The 19,219-nt window shown below is 35.3% G+C and overlaps 2 protein-coding genes across 2 annotated transcripts; both read left to right on the top strand.

Moving 5' to 3' along the window:
- The first annotated feature begins 134 nt into the window (after positions 1-134).
- Positions 135-10,703, top strand: lman2lb (lectin, mannose-binding 2-like b). The gene is made up of 8 exons (XM_033972722.2): positions 135-374; positions 1,462-1,580; positions 3,167-3,284; positions 4,402-4,484; positions 6,418-6,579; positions 6,789-6,903; positions 7,007-7,123; positions 7,433-10,703. Exons 1-8 carry the CDS (start codon positions 176-178, stop codon positions 7,573-7,575), a joined length of 1,056 nt encoding a protein of 351 aa, XP_033828613.1. The 5' UTR covers positions 135-175; the 3' UTR covers positions 7,576-10,703.
- A 374-nt stretch (positions 10,704-11,077) lies between these two features.
- Positions 11,078-18,665, top strand: LOC117376493 (leukocyte surface antigen CD53). Its single transcript, XM_033972989.2, has 8 exons — positions 11,078-11,144; positions 11,232-11,317; positions 12,341-12,529; positions 14,024-14,098; positions 14,170-14,280; positions 15,092-15,199; positions 16,316-16,399; positions 17,979-18,665. Exons 2-8 carry the CDS (start codon positions 11,255-11,257, stop codon positions 18,045-18,047), a joined length of 699 nt encoding a protein of 232 aa, XP_033828880.1. The 5' UTR covers positions 11,078-11,144; positions 11,232-11,254; the 3' UTR covers positions 18,048-18,665.
- Positions 18,666-19,219: the final 554 nt, after the last annotated feature.

Raw genomic sequence — 19,219 nt, 5'->3', positions numbered from 1 at the left:
CCTACAATTATCTACTTGTAAATATATCTATGTACTTACTGTAGTAGATCTCCTGCAATGATTAGTTTGAAGAAAGACGTTGTTTCAATTTTAGAAGTTTTATTTTGAAACACTGCACCGGAAGCGTAGCTGTCGCCCAGTGTCACGTGACCGGTTTGAAGTCGCAGACGTAAAGATGGACGCCTCTGTGCTTCCCTGTATGAATCGGCTCACAAGTTTAGAGCTTTTAAGCAGCATGTCGTCTATGGACATTCTTCGTAAATGTACATATTTGTTTATTATCGTCTGTGTCACGACTAGATCATCGCTAGCGGACGAGTTCGAGCTGGAAGAGTTTTTGAAACGGGAATATTCACTGATCAAACCTTATCGAGGTAAGTACCTGTAACGGACTTGTATAATTAGCCTCATTTTTTCACTCTTAATGTTTGAAATGCGCTCAAATAATTCACACATATTTATAATTAGATTATTGTCTTATAGTGTGTAGGATAATAATTAACCACGAGGAACTTTTGCCAGCTATTTTCACAATAGGGTAAATCAGAAATCAAAACTCTCATTTAAATACTCATTTGTGAAGATGATCAGTTTCGTAAAAATAATTAAGTAATTAGTTCCATTTATAACTTTATTACATCATATAAATTAACTTATCTATAGATGCATTGATTTCGTTCTCAGACTAAAACAAGTCAAAATACCTTTTTTAGAACAAAAATTGCAGAAATATTAAATTTAAATGTCAAAAATTAACGCACAATTTGTAATATTTATTCATTTGTAAATGGGATGTATGTATGTAGAAATCTTCAACCACCATGTTTTTACTTTTAATGAATAATAAATGTATAAAAAAAAAAAAAAATCACTTTCGATACTTTTGAGTTGTCAAAAGTATCAGAACAGATACTAAAACGAGTGAGCGGGTATAGATGAGGATAGAAACAAACCTTTCCTGAATAACTTGAGAATGATCTTGAGCTGAGTATAAGAGACATAGACTAGTATATGTAGATTGAACCGCTATGGAACCTACATGGGCCACATGGGAATATAAAACAAAGTACTACCATTTAATGTTAAAAATCACATTCTACTGTCTAAATAAAGATTGTCCTTGTGGTATTGAAACAGGTATCAAGTCTTTTCCTTAGTTTCGAGATCGAGTTTGAAATTTCAGTATCGTGACAACAGTGCTGCATTTTGTATATACTTTTAATGGTCATCTTCTAAAATGACCAATTCAGACCTGGATAAATTGTAGGGTTTTCATGCTTATTTATGTGCATATATACATTACGCACCTGTCCCCTACCTAAAATTTGCACTATTTTGATTTATTTACCGACCTGCTCACTCCCAACCTCTCATTTTTCTCTGCTGACTCACTTAAGAAACAAGGTAGTCATTATTTGGTCGTGTTATAACGTTGCGTCATTCTGTATTGTTGTCATGCAGGTTTAGGTTTTTCCAGCTCTTCACAATGGGATCTGATGGGAACTGCAGTTATCACGCCCGACTATATCAGACTGACTCCGGACTCCCAGAGCAGACAAGGGGCAGTGTGGAGCAGAATTGTAAGTTTTTAGGAAAATAGGCAGCTACTATTAAAGGTCCTATATTACGCAAAATTGACTCTCTTGTGAGATTTGTCATGTTAGAATGTTAATGTTATTGCCACTTCAAAAACATACCTGGACTTGTGTTTCGTTTCATTCACATGTTTGAGTAACCCTGGTTTATTGGTCTAGATCTCCAAAGCTCAAAATGCTTTGCCCCGTCTTGTGATGTCATGAAGCGGTAGTTTTCAAGTTTAACGGCTACCTTTTACCTTTTGTTTTGTAATGATGGGCAATTCAAGGGCTGAAATTATCCAAATGATTCCAGTGAAGGTATAATGGAGTTTAAAATCACCATGGAGCACTTCCTGTATTAACACATGACATCACAAGGTGGAAATTAAGTCAATAACATCAAATTAAGACGAAAACATGCAAATTAGAAATGTCTCATCATTTTGAATCTGCAGAAACAAATTTTAAAGAGCTGTGCAGTCAATAATAAAGGTGCTGTACCTGATTTTTACTGTCTTAAAAATGTGAAAAACCGTACTAGTTAATCTTAAACGGTTTGCAGTGGTCCAAAATTACTTCTCTCTTACCTAATCCATTATGTGTAACCTAATTCTTCAGTGCAATGAGTTTAAAAGTGCATTTCACACTTTTTAGAGACTAGAGCGGAATTTTGCGGTTACAGTAAAGTTAACAACTACTGGCATGCTAACACACACTTCCTGATTATCTAACAATTAACCACTTTATAACTAGATGCAGTCAGCGCACATCGGACATATTTTGACCTCAAGAGCTGCTTATACAATATATCTGTACTGGGGAAAGACAAATTTTGCTCAAATACATGTAGAGAAAAATCATTCTAAATTATATGGCCGACTATATTTTTTTGTCTACAGACTTGCCCAAATAATCATTATTTTCATTTTAACTGAAATCCTGATTACATTTTTTTCTTCTATAATTGAGCACCTTTATTACATAGGTATATTCGTTGTTTGTTTTTTTGTTGTTGTTGTTTTTTCACAAAATCTTATCAAAGTAAACCTTTTGATTTTGGTTGCCATAATTGTGCTCTGTTGGTAATAAAAGGTGGCATTAGCTTGTAGGTTTATTTTCACTTTGCTCCACTATTGATATATTGCATAAATAGTTCTTGTGGTTAAAATAAGCCTTCTGAATACTACCTGGATCTAATTGTAAAGCCTTTTGCTCTCAGATAATCAGGAAGTGCATGCTAGTATGCTAGTTGTTAGCATTACCATGAAGGCAAACTCTGCTATGGCCTCTGAAAGGGGTGGTATGCGGTAACTGGGGAAAAACTTTGGACCACTGGAAACCTGTATGTTCTGTTTTTCAACCTTTTAAGATGCTTTTAACTTGTATAACCATGGAGGTACGTTGAAACTGTAACACTAAATACGTGAAACTCTGTGCTGGAATAATTTTAGTTGTAAAACAGGTTTGGGCCACCGATGCAGAGTACATACCAACATATCTATCCTGGCGGTTTGCTTTAGGCAGTTAACTTAAACCTGATAACACATAACACATAATACCTAATAACACATTTCTCCTGTTTTTTGTAGCCATTTTACCTGAGTGACTGGGAGCTAAAGGTACATTTTAAAATCCATGGGCAAGGAAAGAAGAATTTCAATGGTGATGGTCTCGCGATTTGGTTGACAAAGGAGCGAATGGTGAATGGTAAGTAAAGTGGAGATACAGGTAAATAATACACTTTATTTGTACATTTTCATTTTTAATTGATTAAAAAATGTACAAAATACCCCAAAATTATTGTTGTAGCAGTAATTCTAACTCCTGGAATGTAGATCTATGAAATCAAGTTTTTTTTTTGTTTTTTTTTTTGCATAGCTATTTAACTAAAAAGCAAACACAGATAGTCAAGCTATTAACCAGGGTCAGGAGATGGTTGTAGCAAAAAATTAACACACAAATTGAAAATTTAGGAGATCATTATTTACCTGTATATCAACTTTACGTACCATTCCTGTCATTTCTCTTGTCCTTCTCAATCATGTAAGTTTTGCATTCTTATCATCGCATTAGAATCCAAGGCATTTGTGCATTTGGACATTTTAACAGGTTCAACAAGTACAAAACCTAAAGCAGCGGGAAACAGTTTAACCACAGATCTAAGTTATAAGAGAAATACCCACATTATAAAACATAGAACTGAAATAAATGTAAACAGATTCTTAAAATATACAGTTATAACAAATATTTAAAAAAATACATAAAAATACTAAACAAAACACTAGGAGGAACTAGACAAGACAAGAAACTAAACAAGACACTATGGATTGTTTCTTATAATTGAAAGTGCTTATAATCATTCCAAGACAATATTTTTTACAAAAAAGTATTAAAGTATTAAGAATTAAACAACTTTAGATAGCTATGGTGAATGTAACATACTACATGGGAACATAGGCATCACAATCGTGATTTATAATTTTTGTTTTAAAAATAGGATTCAAATATCACATTTTTCAGAAGAATTGATAAAAGGAAAAAAAAAAGTGGACTGACAAAGTAATGCAAGAATCATATTTCAGAACATGTCTGTACAGATCAAATCTACAGGCTTTGCAATTTCTAAGCAAAATAAGACAGGAGATTTTGCTGTTTGTGAAATAATTGATGGTTCTTTAAACATTACAGCCTTTGTCATTGACTTTTTACATACATTCAAATTGCAATTTTGATTTGGTTGCGGTTAATCTTGCAGCCCTACTTTATATCTACATTTCATTGCCCGAGTGAGAAATTGAATAATACATTTTCTCATTTCCTATAGGCCCTGTATTTGGAAACATGAACAGATTCACAGGACTGGGTATTTTTGTGGACACCTACCCCAATGCTGAGAAGCAACATGATGTGAGTACTACCAGCAAATTTCTTCCAAAAATGCAATCATACAATAAATATCTTTCAATTATAGTTCTAAAGAGAGTGTTAAAATATCTATCTGGAATCTTCTACTTTTTTCCTTGACTGCCTCATGATTTGAGCAGAAACTTCAGATTGGGGCTCAGGTAGAATCACTGCTACACTGATGGATACACGCATGTGCAGTGTCTTGTGTTCATCTCATATCATCTCTTTCAGTTTATTTGTGAATAAAAGTGACAAATTCCACCTGGCAAATGTACCTCACATTTGTTCTCCATTTTTATATGTCAGTAATACTTACACACAAGCATGCAATTTAAGTACTGTAGACACAGTATGCTTTTTATCTGGTGTAGTGCATTGTACGCACATAGATCTTTTTTTTTTAAACTTTTTTATTCATTGTAAACTATTGATTCATTTTACATGACTTAGAAAGTCATCACAACTTGGGGCCGTGCTACTTTGAATGCAGAACAATACAAGATTATAACATACATGAATCACTCAATATACAAGATTTATTATATTTAGTGTTCCACTTCCAACCATGCCCTCTGTCATTGTGTCGTTGGGCAGGACACTAAACCCCACCCCCTTAGGCCTGAGTGATATATGGCCACAATGATCTAGGCTGACGTTAACATCTGTCACACGACTACAGATGAAAAATGGCCCTCATGGCTAATTCTGGCATATTTACACAAATGTTAATTAATATGCGCCGTCTTTTATTAATCGCTTTTTCCCCTCATGTTAATAGATCTCAAATCTATATTCAATAGGCAATCGATCTGTGCACAGCAGCACCCGAGCTAGCTCACTGTGTCTGAAAGATAACAGTCACTTAAACTTCAGACTACTCAGTTATTAATATATGTAGAATACTTCGGTTTGCGGTGTGGTTTTAATATTTATTATGTCTCAACATTAGCATTAGCGCTAGCACTGAGACACAAACATGTCTTTTTCTAAACACAGAAGTGTCCTCTGGGGAAGTATTCATTTTATTTGTGTAGTGTTTAACATGTTTCCAGCTCCCTGTCCACTATTTATTCACTTTAGCGTGGCTCTGCAAAAACCTCATAGAGATGCAACTGGACAGGAAGTAGTGAGTGATTTTTTTATTTTATTTTCAAAAACAAAATAAAAATGTCCTTCAGTATTGATTTAATAAACATAATCAATCATTGGCAGAATAAATGTGACTATTTTTGGATAAAATGGCAAAGTGTGAACTCTGCTCCAGACCACATGCTTTTACTGACAGAGGATTGGCTCTGGACGTTCATTAACATCCAAACACCCATTAAGCTGATAATTGATGACTGGAAATGACAGCATCCCAGTCTTCATTAAAATTGTTTAATTACTCAGTATAACATTGTAAAAAGCTTCTGAAAGTCAATTTTACATAATATGTCTCCTTTTAATCACATTCAAATGATAATCATTGCCCTGTACTCATCTATCAGCCTGTTTTGTGTTTTTATACCTTATCCATCACTCCATTGGAAAACTGTGCCTGTGATTTTAAATGTACCTTTTCACCTTATTCTGGAAGTTGCCGTGGGCGCCACTATTGACATTCAGGTTGTATTATTTTGGATACTGCTGATACTGACGGGAAATAAGTTCTATAAGGACTATAGAGCCGTTTTAAGGTCTCCAGAGGGTCGGTGCAGTATTGACGCGTTGGTCAAATGAACATAGAACATTTTACACAAATGAACCTACTTTGTATCAGATTTTCACAGCGAAACTTCCCAACTTCCCAATTCTCCATCGAAATGAATGGGATTCCCTCTGAACCGGAAACACCAATACAAAGAAAGCATAGTTTAGTCACATTTACAGCAAAAGTGGGCAGGAATGAGGTGAATAGATTAATATTTTTTGTTTTGTTTCTCCTGCTCAGAGGGCTTTCCCGTATGTGTCGGTCATGCTGGGGAATGGCACTCTGGAGTACGACCATGACAAAGATGGCCGCTCCACGGAACTGGGCGGCTGCACGGCCATGATCCGCAACTCTGTCCACGACTCTTTTCTGCTCATCAGATACTCACACAATGAGCTCACGGTATTTACACAGCAGTCTTTTTATCAGTAGAAGAAAGTAATGTGGCTCCTCATAGTCCAAAACAAGATATACTTGTGTATATAGATTCATCTTGTGTAAATATTCATCTTGTTTTCTTAGAAGAGTAATTTAGTTATTATATTAAATTATATTTTGTAATGTATGAGCTGCATCTATCTTGCATTATATCTTTGGTTTGTATTTTGCAGCTGATGACTGATGTTGACGGTAAACAGACATACAAAGAGTGTGCCTCTGTGTCAGGACTGAGGATGCCTCTGGGGTACTACCTCGGGGCCTCCTCTGCCACTGGTGATCTAACAGGTTAGCAGTGACTTTTAGCAACACATTTCATTATAGTTACTTTCTATTAAGTGTAGAAGGAAAACATATTTAAAAAACTTGTTGCCTTGTGTTGTTGCCGTAGACAACCATGACCTGATCTCGCTGAAGATGTACCAGCTGACTGTGGAAAGGGACCTGGAAGAGGAGGGGGAGGAGGAGGTGCTGCTGCCCAGAGTGGACAACATGGACCAGTTTCACGGTATTTAAGTCTATATCAGCCGCTATGTGCTTTAAAACCTTAACATCTGGTTCTTTATTTATCCAAATGTATTGTTTAGTCGGGATATACTTTAAATACTCATTTAGTTTGGCTCCATTTGCCCACCAGCTCCAAGTTACAATCAGTGCACTTGTTTCTTGAGCAAAACTCATTCACCTATGAATCAATGTATTGTGAGTGCAAGGTGGATTTCAGAGGCACACCTGGACCACTGAGGGATTACACAGACAAATTAGATTATTTCAATAGTTTGGATTCAGCCCTTGATATTCATGTCTCTGTTTGCAGTGGATGTGCAGGAGGAGGGCATGACTGCAGTCCAGATCTTTGTCACCGTCCTCTTCACAGCCATGGGCCTTGGGGTGCTGGGTGTGGTCGGCCTCATACTCTACGGACGCTGGAAGGAAAACAAGCGCAAGAGATTCTATTGATTCTATATCACTGTGGTATTTACATAACACCAGAAGAAATAATATAATATTCAAATATATGGGTTTTGAGGCAGAACAAAAAAATAGGGTGAGTTTATGCTTTAGAATTTGACAAAGTAAAAATTTCAGATGGAAGGGTAAAAAAATTACAGAAAATCCAGGTTTTGGTCCACCACTTTTTGACACATTTGTTAAAAAATAAATAAATGTTATAGTTATTTTTGCTGATAGAGAAATCCTCAAACTTTTCTGTCAGTCCAGATATATTTTCTACAAAAACAAAAAACATCAGCATTTAGAATTTTTATGCAAATACTGCCTTTGAACTCTGCCCTCTATCTCAGTTATGAACAATAGGCCCAATAAAATGGAGAGACATCAGAAGAATGCGACCTATTTGCTGTAAACGTATGTGAACGTGTTTTAAGTATTTTTCAAAAAAGACAATTGAAAGCTGCTGATGTAAAGCCTAAATGAGTAAGTTCATTCATAAAACAAAAGTAGGAAATTAACAAATGAGCACTGAAATGTAACATAATTTTTATAAACGAGAAAATTTGGGGAAAAAAACAACACATAGGCAAACAGGGTAAAGTTTGATAACTACAATTGGCACATTTTCTCTGGTTGGTAAACTTCAACAAATATGTTCTAGAAAATTTCTAGATTTTCACTGAAATAATACATTTAGTTAGGATTTACATACTAAAATTAGAGAATATTTTAGATTATTAATGCGTTTTTGAAGAGTGAAAAAAAAGATAGAATTCTAATTTAATTTGTGAAAGCCCTTTATAGTAAAATTATTTTCAAAATATGGAATTTTTCAAACCCAGGCAAAGCACTGTGAATCATCCTTATGTAGCATGTATTTAATTTCTGATTGAAATATTTGATAATTACTACATGTGGTGCGCCATTTACACATTCAAATCAAATATTTACATACAACTTCTCAAAAAAAAAACAACATGTACATATATTATATAAATATAAATAACTTGAGCCATTTGTGGTTTCTCTACAGACCTCTCCATGCACTGAAAAGTCCTTTTTTTTTTGTTTTTCATTTTACATGGCAAATCTTGGAAAGTTAAACAGATTTTTCTAGACTGTAGCTTCAACCGAACTGTATAACAATCCATATCCTACATTTCATCCTTTCACCAGGTTTTTTAAAAATTTCAAATCTCTTACCTCTTGTGTAGGTTCTGCCTTGTCTCTCTCACTGTGAATTTTAAGTGCTTGTCTCAGAATGAATGAACTAGAACAAATTTGTCTTTTTTTTTTTTTTTTTTTTTTTTGGAAAATGTGTTTTTTGTTTTTTGTTGGAGTGAAGCTGGCATAATAAAGGTGCACTATGTAACTTTTCTTCTCACTTGCTCGTCTCCATGGATATGTGATTGCTTTATCTGAAATGTTCCACAGTATAGCATTAAACCTACTTAAACTTATAAACTCTATGGAGATAATCAGGTGAGGTAAACAGGCCAAGTTACAGGTCAGATCTGTGAAGAGGCGAGTTGATTTTCAAGTAATTTTTGAGAAATAAATACATGGGTGATTGAGTGAAGGCAAGATGTTTAATGCCGTAGTGTGGAAACATTCTAGGCAAAGCAATAACGACTCCGTAGAGATAAAATTACATAGTGTACCTTTTTAATTTAGTTTTTTCAGCTCGTGCCTTTACTGCTACTGTCCAGTGGATGTACCTCAAAAGTTAATACGCAAGTTGTGGGTTCTATTTCCCAGAAAAGTTGACACACTGCTCCCTGTGTCACTGCGGCAGAGTGGTTATCCTGTCTTCTCTTAGTGAGGAGGTTTTGGGTTAGACTCCCCAATTCTAGATGATTCGAGCAACATCCAGAGCTACAAAGACAAAAAAGATGTGAAAAAGTTCTCTAAATGTAAATGTTAACTTTCTTGACACAAAGACAATTTTCATTATTACAATTACACTCATTTATTTTATTTTATTTTTTCAAATTCTACCTGATAACTACGTCGTCTGTCTGCTCGTCTCCATGGAGATGCTATTGCTTTGTCTTTAAGTTACCACAATATGGCATTAAACTTAGCAATCACGCATTTATTCAATTACAGCTGTTTTTATTACTCAGAAATGCCTTACTTGAAGCACGGTCACCTCTCCACAACTCTGACCTCTAACCTGCTTGTCTCCATGGTGATTTAATGTCATACTGTGGATCGTGCCAGGCAATAACATCTCCATGAAAAGTTACATATTGCATCTTAAATATAAAAAAAATATCACTTTACAGACACGTTACAATGCCACCATTTATTTCATTTTACAAATTTTACTGTTGATTTGGAACAATTTTAATAATCAGTTCACAAGCGTCATGTTTTTTTTTTGTACATTTGTAGTTTTTGTGTTTGAACAAATCCCATTCTGTAGCCGATACTGCCCGATAATGATTTGAAATATCTGTTTATGGCTGTGCATCTCAATCCTGAACAACACACTGTTATTGTCAATATCTAGTGTATCACCAGCTAACGATATGTTGCATACATTTTATATCAAATTGAGCCACTGAGATTAGTATTTTCATAGTTTCTGACAGTTTCGTAAACCACTATTGAAGCGCATTTGGTCGTCATTGTCTTTTAGATGTGTTTTTTTTCCTTACAAATGTCTGTAGTTTGTACTGTCGAATGTGAGAAAGCTCTTTAACCAACAAACGCAACCTCTAGGTAATTATTAAATTAAAAAGAAAATTGTGAATCATTTTTCCTAAATAAATGTTTCTTACATGATCTTTCTTGGCTTTGTGGGATCTCATTCTCACTTTATGGACAGGCCTCATGTGAAGAACGTCCAGAATGCACTGAACTGCCAAAATAACTGGATTTTAGCTCTGAAACTGGCAACGTAAATTCTCACAAACCACTTGACCATCATGTCTAATGTGAATTAACAGTTGTAATGCTGATTTATTCTTATCAGTAAAAACATTTGATTTGAATATGTGTATTTCGTATCTGGGGACAGTTAGGTCATGTTTAATGAATTTAAAATGTAAATCTTGCATAATGATTCATTTAAAGCAGGGGTGTTTTCACCGAGGGCCACATTAGCAAAAGGGCTGCTCTCAAAGGGCCAGATGTAAAATAAATCTAACTACTTTTTAAACTTGTTAATTAATTGTTTCTGTATTTGTTACTTATTTAAGTCACAAATATTGTATACGCATTTGCCTAGATGTAAAAAATATGGCTCTGTAACTGTATCTCCTGATAAAATTACATTTTAAGACTATCATACCTTTTTAATTTACCCTGTCGAGGGCCACATAAAATGATGTGGAGGGCCACATTTGGCCCACGGGCCTTGACTTTGACACATGTTTTAAAACATACATAAAGTAATGACACCAAAAAGATATATCGCTATAACTTGATTCTGTTTTAAAAATGTAACATCAACAAAACATAAATGTGAATAGGTCAGAAGAGGCTGTTGAGGAGTGTCCAGTGTTGCCACATCAAACACAGCTCTACAGACAGTGGAAACAAGGAACAGAGCAGCCTCCAATTTGTCTGTGAGTACTGGGTCTAGTGGAAACACTTTTGTAGCTTGTATATGTGTTTTTTATTCTAATTGAAGTTAATTTTATACATTTTACAAGGTTTTATTGAGGAGATAATCGAGATGGATCGGTCGCATCTCAACTGTCTCAAGTCCTTCATTCTGTTCCTCAACTTTCTGTGCTGGGTGAGTAAACGCAGTTAGTAATATTTGTGTTTCAGTTCTGGCAATTGAAGGGTTAACACTTATAAGTACTGAATGAAGTACCTATATATCAATATACTAGTACTGCTACTACTACTGCTGCTACTAAAGCTCCTAACAACTTACTTAGCTCATTATTATTGCAGTTACGATTTAGCATTTTAAGAGGTAAAATTGATTAGAATTGTGGCTCCAGCAGTTGCAAGTTAGATCTGTGGAGATGTGAGCCAGTAAATAATGGCTGTCTTTTACTACTTAAAAAAATGTTAATAATAATAATAATAATAATAATAATAATAATAATAATCATAATCATAATCATAATCATAATCATAATAACAACAGTAACAACAACAACAACTGTAACAACAACTACAACAACAGTAGTAGAAGTAGAAGAAAGTTTAATGCCGTACTGTGGAACATCCCAGGCAAAGCGTTAACAGCTCTATGGAGACGACAGAAAAGTTACATAGTGCACCTTTACCTCACTACTAATCCTACTGTTATTACAACTACTACTTAAGTTAAAAATGCAATGCTATTTACTATTGGCCTAAATATAAAACTGGGCAAGGAATTCAAGTCACTACAGTTCACATTTACATTACTGAGCTTAGTAACATTTGATAGTGAAGATGTATAAATATAAAAATACAGCTTCTTAATTAGATATTAAACACGATTGTCACAATAATTTACGTTTATCCATTTTCTATTAATGTGGCTGCATCTACCATAGTTTATACATTTATACGAAAAGACCAGATGGATTTCTTGCCCAAGGACACAACACTTTGCTACACTAAATGCAGACACTGAACCGCCAACGTTTTGCTAATAAAACTCTAGAACCACATTACTTATTTAAAGAGGAAATATCAGGCAAGACAAGGCAAGTTTATTTGTATAGCACAATTTCTATACAAGGTAATTACACTTATTCACACAAAGTATTACACTTCAGTGGAGTATTAATTGCAAACACATAACATTTTTTTGCAGCTGTGTAGTGCATTCGTTGTGGCCTTCGGAGAGTTCCAGATGATGCATTCAAAGTTTGCGTCCCTGGTCACGACGTTTTGGCCCATCTTTCCGGCTAACACTCTAGTGGTGAGCGGGACCATCATGACCTGCGTGTGCTACCTGGGAATATTGGGCGGATTCAAGGAAAACCGCTGTATGCTCATCACTGTGAGTAAGGATTATATTAGAAAAGCATTCACACTTATCAAACCGACATCAGGACTTAAGTGGGACTAAGACCACATGATAGTAATAAAGAAACTGCAGTTATTTTGTGTTGATAACTACCATAAATTTCGGACTATAAGCCGCTACTTATTTCCCCACACTGAACCCTGCGGCCCATACAGCGGTGCGGCAAATTTATAGATTTTTACTGGCTAACCTCCACCAGGGGGCGCTCTCATAGCAGTAAACACAAAAATTAGACGTGGGGAAAGATCATGCGCTGAAGAATACAGTAGTTTTGATTTTTAACTGTCATTTTGTTCATCATGCACACACCCTCATCATGGAAAACACACAAAGAAATGTGTATGATGCAGCTTTTAAGTTAAAGGCAATGGATGAAAGAAGGAAATAGAGCCACTGCACGTAAGCTTAGCATCAGTGAATCAATGGTGCGATGTTGGAGGCGGCAGAGGGAAGAACTTAGTCAGTGTAAAAAGACGACAAAAGCTTTCAGAGGAAATAAAAGCAAATGGCCCGTGTTGGTGCTGTTTTATTTTCTAAACATGCAGGTGTGTTCATCCCGTGCTGATGGCGTGTTGGTGCCGTACTGCCAATTTTCAGGCACAGTTTGAAAAAAAGCATATCTTAAAAACTCAAAATAACCTCTGTGTACATATCTCACGTTACAACATATTTGTAACATGCGGCTTATATTCAAGTGCGGCCTTTTCTTTTAAAATTTAGCTGGTCTGGCTTATATTCAGGTGCGCTCAATAGTCTAAAATTTATGGTATAGTCTATTGTATTGTCTAAAATAAGAGTTTTAAATTTCAGTATCGTGGCTGGCAAAGTAATTATGTGATTAACACTAATGCAAATGATAGCCTCATTCAATTCATAATTAAGTAGTTACAAAGCCCGAATCACTCTTATCACTCAAGTATTTGTTCACTATGAATTCAGTCTGTATTAAGGCAAAATGATTCAGATTTTGAGACATCTAGGAATAAAATATATTAAAAAGGAATTAGACAAAAACAGAAGGACTTACTTAATTTAGAAAACATGTATTTTATATCAATTATTGTATATTTATTTAATTTTATCAAGCCCGCCCAACGTTCACCTGTAAAGAAAGACAATCAAGTCCTTAGACATCATCAATCTCCTAGTTATGACTCCATCCTCAGACCTAAATCAAAACCTCTTCAACTATGTTTTATTATTGTTTTAATCTATTTTATCATTTTATTTTGTTTCATGGTTTTGTAACTTGTCTCTTAGAAACAGAAACAGTCTGAATCACGGGGTAAAATGGACAAGCAAGTTCATCGTTTTTCGTCATCTTTACTCTAGGCAGGTACAGAGGCTGGCAGAGGACATTTTAAAACACGAATTCCAGCTACTACTACTTTAACAGAGAGTGTTTTGTATACATTTGTTTCTCTTTGTCTCTTGAATGTCCAGCTAATACATGTGTTCCTTCTCCAGTTCTTCGTCCTGCTCTTCATCCTCATGCTGGTGGAGCTGGCCATGGCGTGCGTCTTCCTCGTCTACAGCAGAGAGGTACCTGCACGTTAAATTCAATATCATAAAGGATCTACAGTGTCTAATAATATGCATTTGTTTCTGTCCAGATCCACACTTATATTGAACATGACCTGATGAAAAGCCTGGTGAGCTACAGAAACGGCGCTCCAGAGGCCACCAAGAAACTCATCGACGACTTTGACGCTGTCCAGCACCTGGTAAACCCTTAAAAAACACACCAAGTGATAACTCAGTCTTTGATATTTGTGAATTAGCCTGCCCTGTCCTACATGATGCTCTCAAATTACTGTTTTCACCTACCCCCTATCCCCCTCCCACAACTCTGCAATTATTCACCACCATTATATACCAATTTTAAGGTTAATAATAAACAACTGCAGTATATGTACAATTTTTATCATAGTATATAGTACAGTATATATTAATATATGCCAGAGGTGGAAGGTAACAAAATAAAACTAGTAATCTACTGTACTTAAGTAGAAGTAGTAGTAGTTTTACAGTGGATACTTTTGAGAGCCGGTATTTGTACTTTCTGCTCCTGCTACTGTTGACCAAAATACATATAGTTCACTTCATTTAACACTAACAAATTAACAACACTTGGGTGAAGTACTTTTACTTTTTACTCTTAAAGCACATTTTAAATTGATACTTAAATACTACTTAAATTACTCAAGTAGATTTTTTTTTTTCATTTGCTACTTTTACTTTGACTCGAGCAACTTTTTATCTCTGTATCTACTTTTTCTTAAGTAAAAAAATGTAGTACTTCATCCACTACTGGTATATGTACACTTTTTTATTATATGCACACTTACTGTATACTTTACGCTAGCAGCACTTTATTAATGACACGTGAATCTCTCCACTGTGAAATTCAAGTTCAGTAGTACTCGTCTTCTAATGCGCTGGTAGAGGTAGAGTAAAAAAAACATTTTATTTTGTATAATGAAAAGTGGTTTGTGCAGATTTGTAGTCATTCCATATACTTTGTCTGTTCTTCAGTTCAGATGCTGTGGCGTGCACGGATCAGCTGACTGGGGAGATAATGTGCCACTTTCCTGCTGCACTAAAGACCCATGTAACAATGTCAACTTCACCACCTGGGATGAGGTACCTGCTCTTATAGGATCTAGAATAGCTTATAATGATACTTCACAATAATTTAAGACTTTGTTCACACTTGGTTTGGTCCTCGTTTGAGTCCAGTTTAGTTATGAAGATTTGGTTTGGTCCTGTTCTAGTCTTTTGAGGCCAGGACCCCCAGAATAACCACTAACTTGGCACCCCCATAGTGAAATGAAATTGAAAGTAGTAATAATTTTTAAAGGATCCATATTACACTGTTGGCTGATCGATGTCATAATGTTGTTTCCTCATCAAAAACAGACCTGGAGTTGTGTTTTGTTTCATTCACACATGTTTAACACACAAACCCTGCATATTTAGGCTGAGTTCAAACAGGTGGCAAACAGGTGTTCCACTTTGTGATGTCATGTGGTAACACAGGAAGTGCTCCACTGTGTTTTTAAACTCCATACACCTTTACTAGAATAGGTTGGATCAGTTCAGGACTAGAATTGCCCTTTTCTACTAAACTTAAAGGTAAAAGGTAGCCATTAACTTGAAAACTACCACTTTTGTGACATTACAAGGTGAAATAGAGTATTTTGAGCTTTGAATATGTAGACGGTTTAATAATAAAGGATTGATGTGTGCAGGAAACAAAATACAACGACAGGCATGTTTTTGATGAGGTAACATTATAACATGGCTTAGAGCTCACAAGAGTTAATTTTGACCATTAAATCTGGTCAAATGCTGTTTATTAATAGTTGACTGTGTTATTTGACCAAATTTCACAAAAGATACAGGTTTCAACGTAAGAATAGTCAATATACTAGACATGCGTCAATGATCTCGTATCACAAAGTTTTGGTTAAAAGTTGAAATTTGCAAACTGAACTGCACTTTTTTTTAAATTATAAATTATATCAAAATATTGTCTCCTTCTTTTGGACCCAGTCTCGTGGGAATTGTTTCTCATCCTATCCTTATTAGATAAAATGTCATCATTTTGTATTTTATCTTGAAATAAATATGCATCACTATTTGCTAAGTTCCCAGGTTGCATGTTGATTTTGTTTTGGCTGTATCTGATTTACATGCAGGGTTCACTCTTCATATTTACATGCACATATTTCCATATTAAAGTGTTTTTCTCCTCAGGGCTGTGTGGTGAAACTGAGGGACTGGTTTGCTCACAACTATCGCAGCACCGGAGCTGGAGTGGTCACTATGTTCATTATCCAGGTACTAACCACAGCTGTTTTGTAAATAATCTTTATATCAACAGAAGATTCATGTAACTGTATTGCAATGTCCTTGTTTGCACACATGAAATGAAAAAGCCAACATCGAATATTAGATGACACTTTAACTATACACAGCTTTAATAAAGCATGAACAAAAACTGAACTAAAATTAAGAATGATTCTTCCTTAGTTACTACTTACCACTACTTACTACTACTTAGGGCTTAGGGGTAGAGTATTAATAACTGTTAATAAGAATCACTTCAAGTTGTTCTTGATATTTTAGAAAGGCTAATAATTAGTTATTGTGAAGTGGTAGGAAATATTATAAAAACAGTCAAATAGTGTGAGGATTCCCATGCAAAATAAATTGTTTCTTTTTCTTTTTATATTATTTTATTGGTATTTTTTTTTACCAGATAGATGTGAAAATTGTTTTCCCCTCCCCTCTCCTCGCCTGGCCTTTGTTCAGGCTCACCTGGGCCCTTTCAGAATCCAATTCCTCCTCCCTTTCCTTACCCACTTCTACTAGCTCCTTACTGAAGGCTCCTTCACAACTGAGCAGAGGTTCCTCCATTAGAGCGCTCAGTGCTTTGGCTTTCAGACACACTCACTCGTACAGACAAGGCACGCCCCATAGCACAGCACACAATTGGTGCAAAGGTCCAAAGGTTTACACTTTGATATAATAATACACTTTATCAGTGTCACAGTGGAGAAATGCTCTTGCCGTGGCAGCTCTTAATGTTAAAATATGTTAATATATAATATTAAATGTGTTGTTTTACAGTCACAGAGCACAAAGATAAAATGTGTGTTTTAGGTGCAGATGCACATAGTAGTTAAAATCATGTGAGTCAAACTCATTCATCTCATAGTAGCATTCTCAGTGCTGATAACAGCATATTTGATCTCAATGCTGTTTTCTGTTTCATTTCTCAAGTCTGAGGCAGTAATAAAAGTGTTTTTGTGCATCTAAATAAACATGAATAGGTGTATCTTGCACGTCGGGCTGCTCTCTGCTGTTGTGCACACCTGTGAAGTCAGCTCCAATGCTGACTCGCTATGAAGGAGCTGATAAACCACTTCTCCTCACTGCTCGTCCGCTTGGAACAGCACTTCATGTGGCGGTTCCTTCGTGGGAAGACGAAGAATGAGGATTAATGCGTAGGAAAAGGAAAGAGGAAGCAGTTTCAGAAAGGGCACTGTGCTCTCTGCTCTTCGTCTGTGAGACAGCAGTAATGTAGATAGCATCTAGTGGTGATATGTGAGAATACAACAGACCCAGCCAATCTAATTATGATGATCTTTTAAAGGGACTTGTTTAAATTCATTTCAATTAATCAACACACTTAAGTGTCACTCCTGTTAAAACACCATTTAAAGTGTTATAATACTTAACCTTACTCTCATTTAAACCAGTTGAATACTTTCTTCCTCACATATTCATTTCTTCTGTGTAATATTCCTTCTGTGTTTTTGTAAATTAGCCTTTTTATATACAGTATTTACATTGATATCCCCCTAATATGTTTCTTTTTTCTTATTATAATCTCCCTATCTCTCTTTATTTTCAGTTAATTTCCATGTGCATAAGTGTGCCTCTCTTCTGCCACCTCAGTCGACAGGGCCTTGGTTACCAGTGAAAACAAAACCTCTGATCTCTCCTGCAAATGTATATGGATTTGTATGTAGCCTTTTCATGATTGCACTTAAGGTAATTAAGTATCATTAAGTACAGTATATCATTAAGAATTGTGTAAATTGAACAAAACCTTTTCAAATTTTTCATCAATGATGTAGATAGGCATGTGTCTGTAATAGCAACAAATTGTATTAAATGTTAAAGGTGCGCTGTGTAACTTTTCGGATGAGGGGCCCGCCACATGCTTGTCTCCATGGAGATGCTATTTCTCTGTCTGAACATGTCCACAATATGGCATTTAACTTATCTATCTTGCATTTATTCCATTACAGATGGTTTTATAGCTCAAAAAATACATTTAAAAATATGCATTTTTTTCTGAGTGGGCTCACCTCTCCACAGATTTTACCTGTAACTTGGTCTGGAGGTGGCACTTACTTGTCTCTATGGAGGTAGATAAGTTTAATTACATACTGTGGAACATTAAGGCAAAGCAATAACATTTTTATGAGACAAGAAGGTGATAGACCCTCCACCAGAAAAATTACAAAGTCTTTGTGACTTTTTTTTTTTTCTTTAATATAATGAATGTATACATTAATAAATACACAGAATCACAAGAAGAACTTGTCTTGAATATAAATAATATAAATGATTGTCAATTTGATTTGTACATTGGTCCTGCTAGTGTAAGGCAGTGACTTTAACAAGCCACTAGATGGAGCTATTAGTATGAGAATTTGAATGGGTGAACTACATCGTTTGATTTAATAACAGACACACTGCACCACTGCAAGACTAGAGAATATGCATTTGTCTGTATCAACAGACAAAGGGACAGTATAATAGGGTTGCCCAAAGTATTGAAAACCAGAAATCAACTGAGTATCAAAACTGAACAAATATCGATACGAAATAAGACACTTTCACAGGACAGAAATCTAATAGCTTAGAATGATCTTGGGCTGTATCAGAACAAGTATAAGACACATAGACTCGTATACGCCCATGGACCATATGGAACCTACCTGGACCACTAAGAGATATAAGGCCACATGGGAATGTAAAAGTATTACAATTTAATATTGAAAATGAGATCCTATTGTCTAAATAAAGACAGTTTTTTAATTTTTAATTTTTAAGGTAATCATGGTATTAGAGTCAGTACTGAGT

Source organism: Periophthalmus magnuspinnatus, chromosome 9, assembly GCF_009829125.3.
Source record: "Periophthalmus magnuspinnatus isolate fPerMag1 chromosome 9, fPerMag1.2.pri, whole genome shotgun sequence".
NCBI lineage: Eukaryota > Metazoa > Chordata > Actinopteri > Gobiiformes > Gobiidae > Periophthalmus > Periophthalmus magnuspinnatus.
This window is presented reverse-complemented; position numbering and strand designations above follow the sequence as displayed.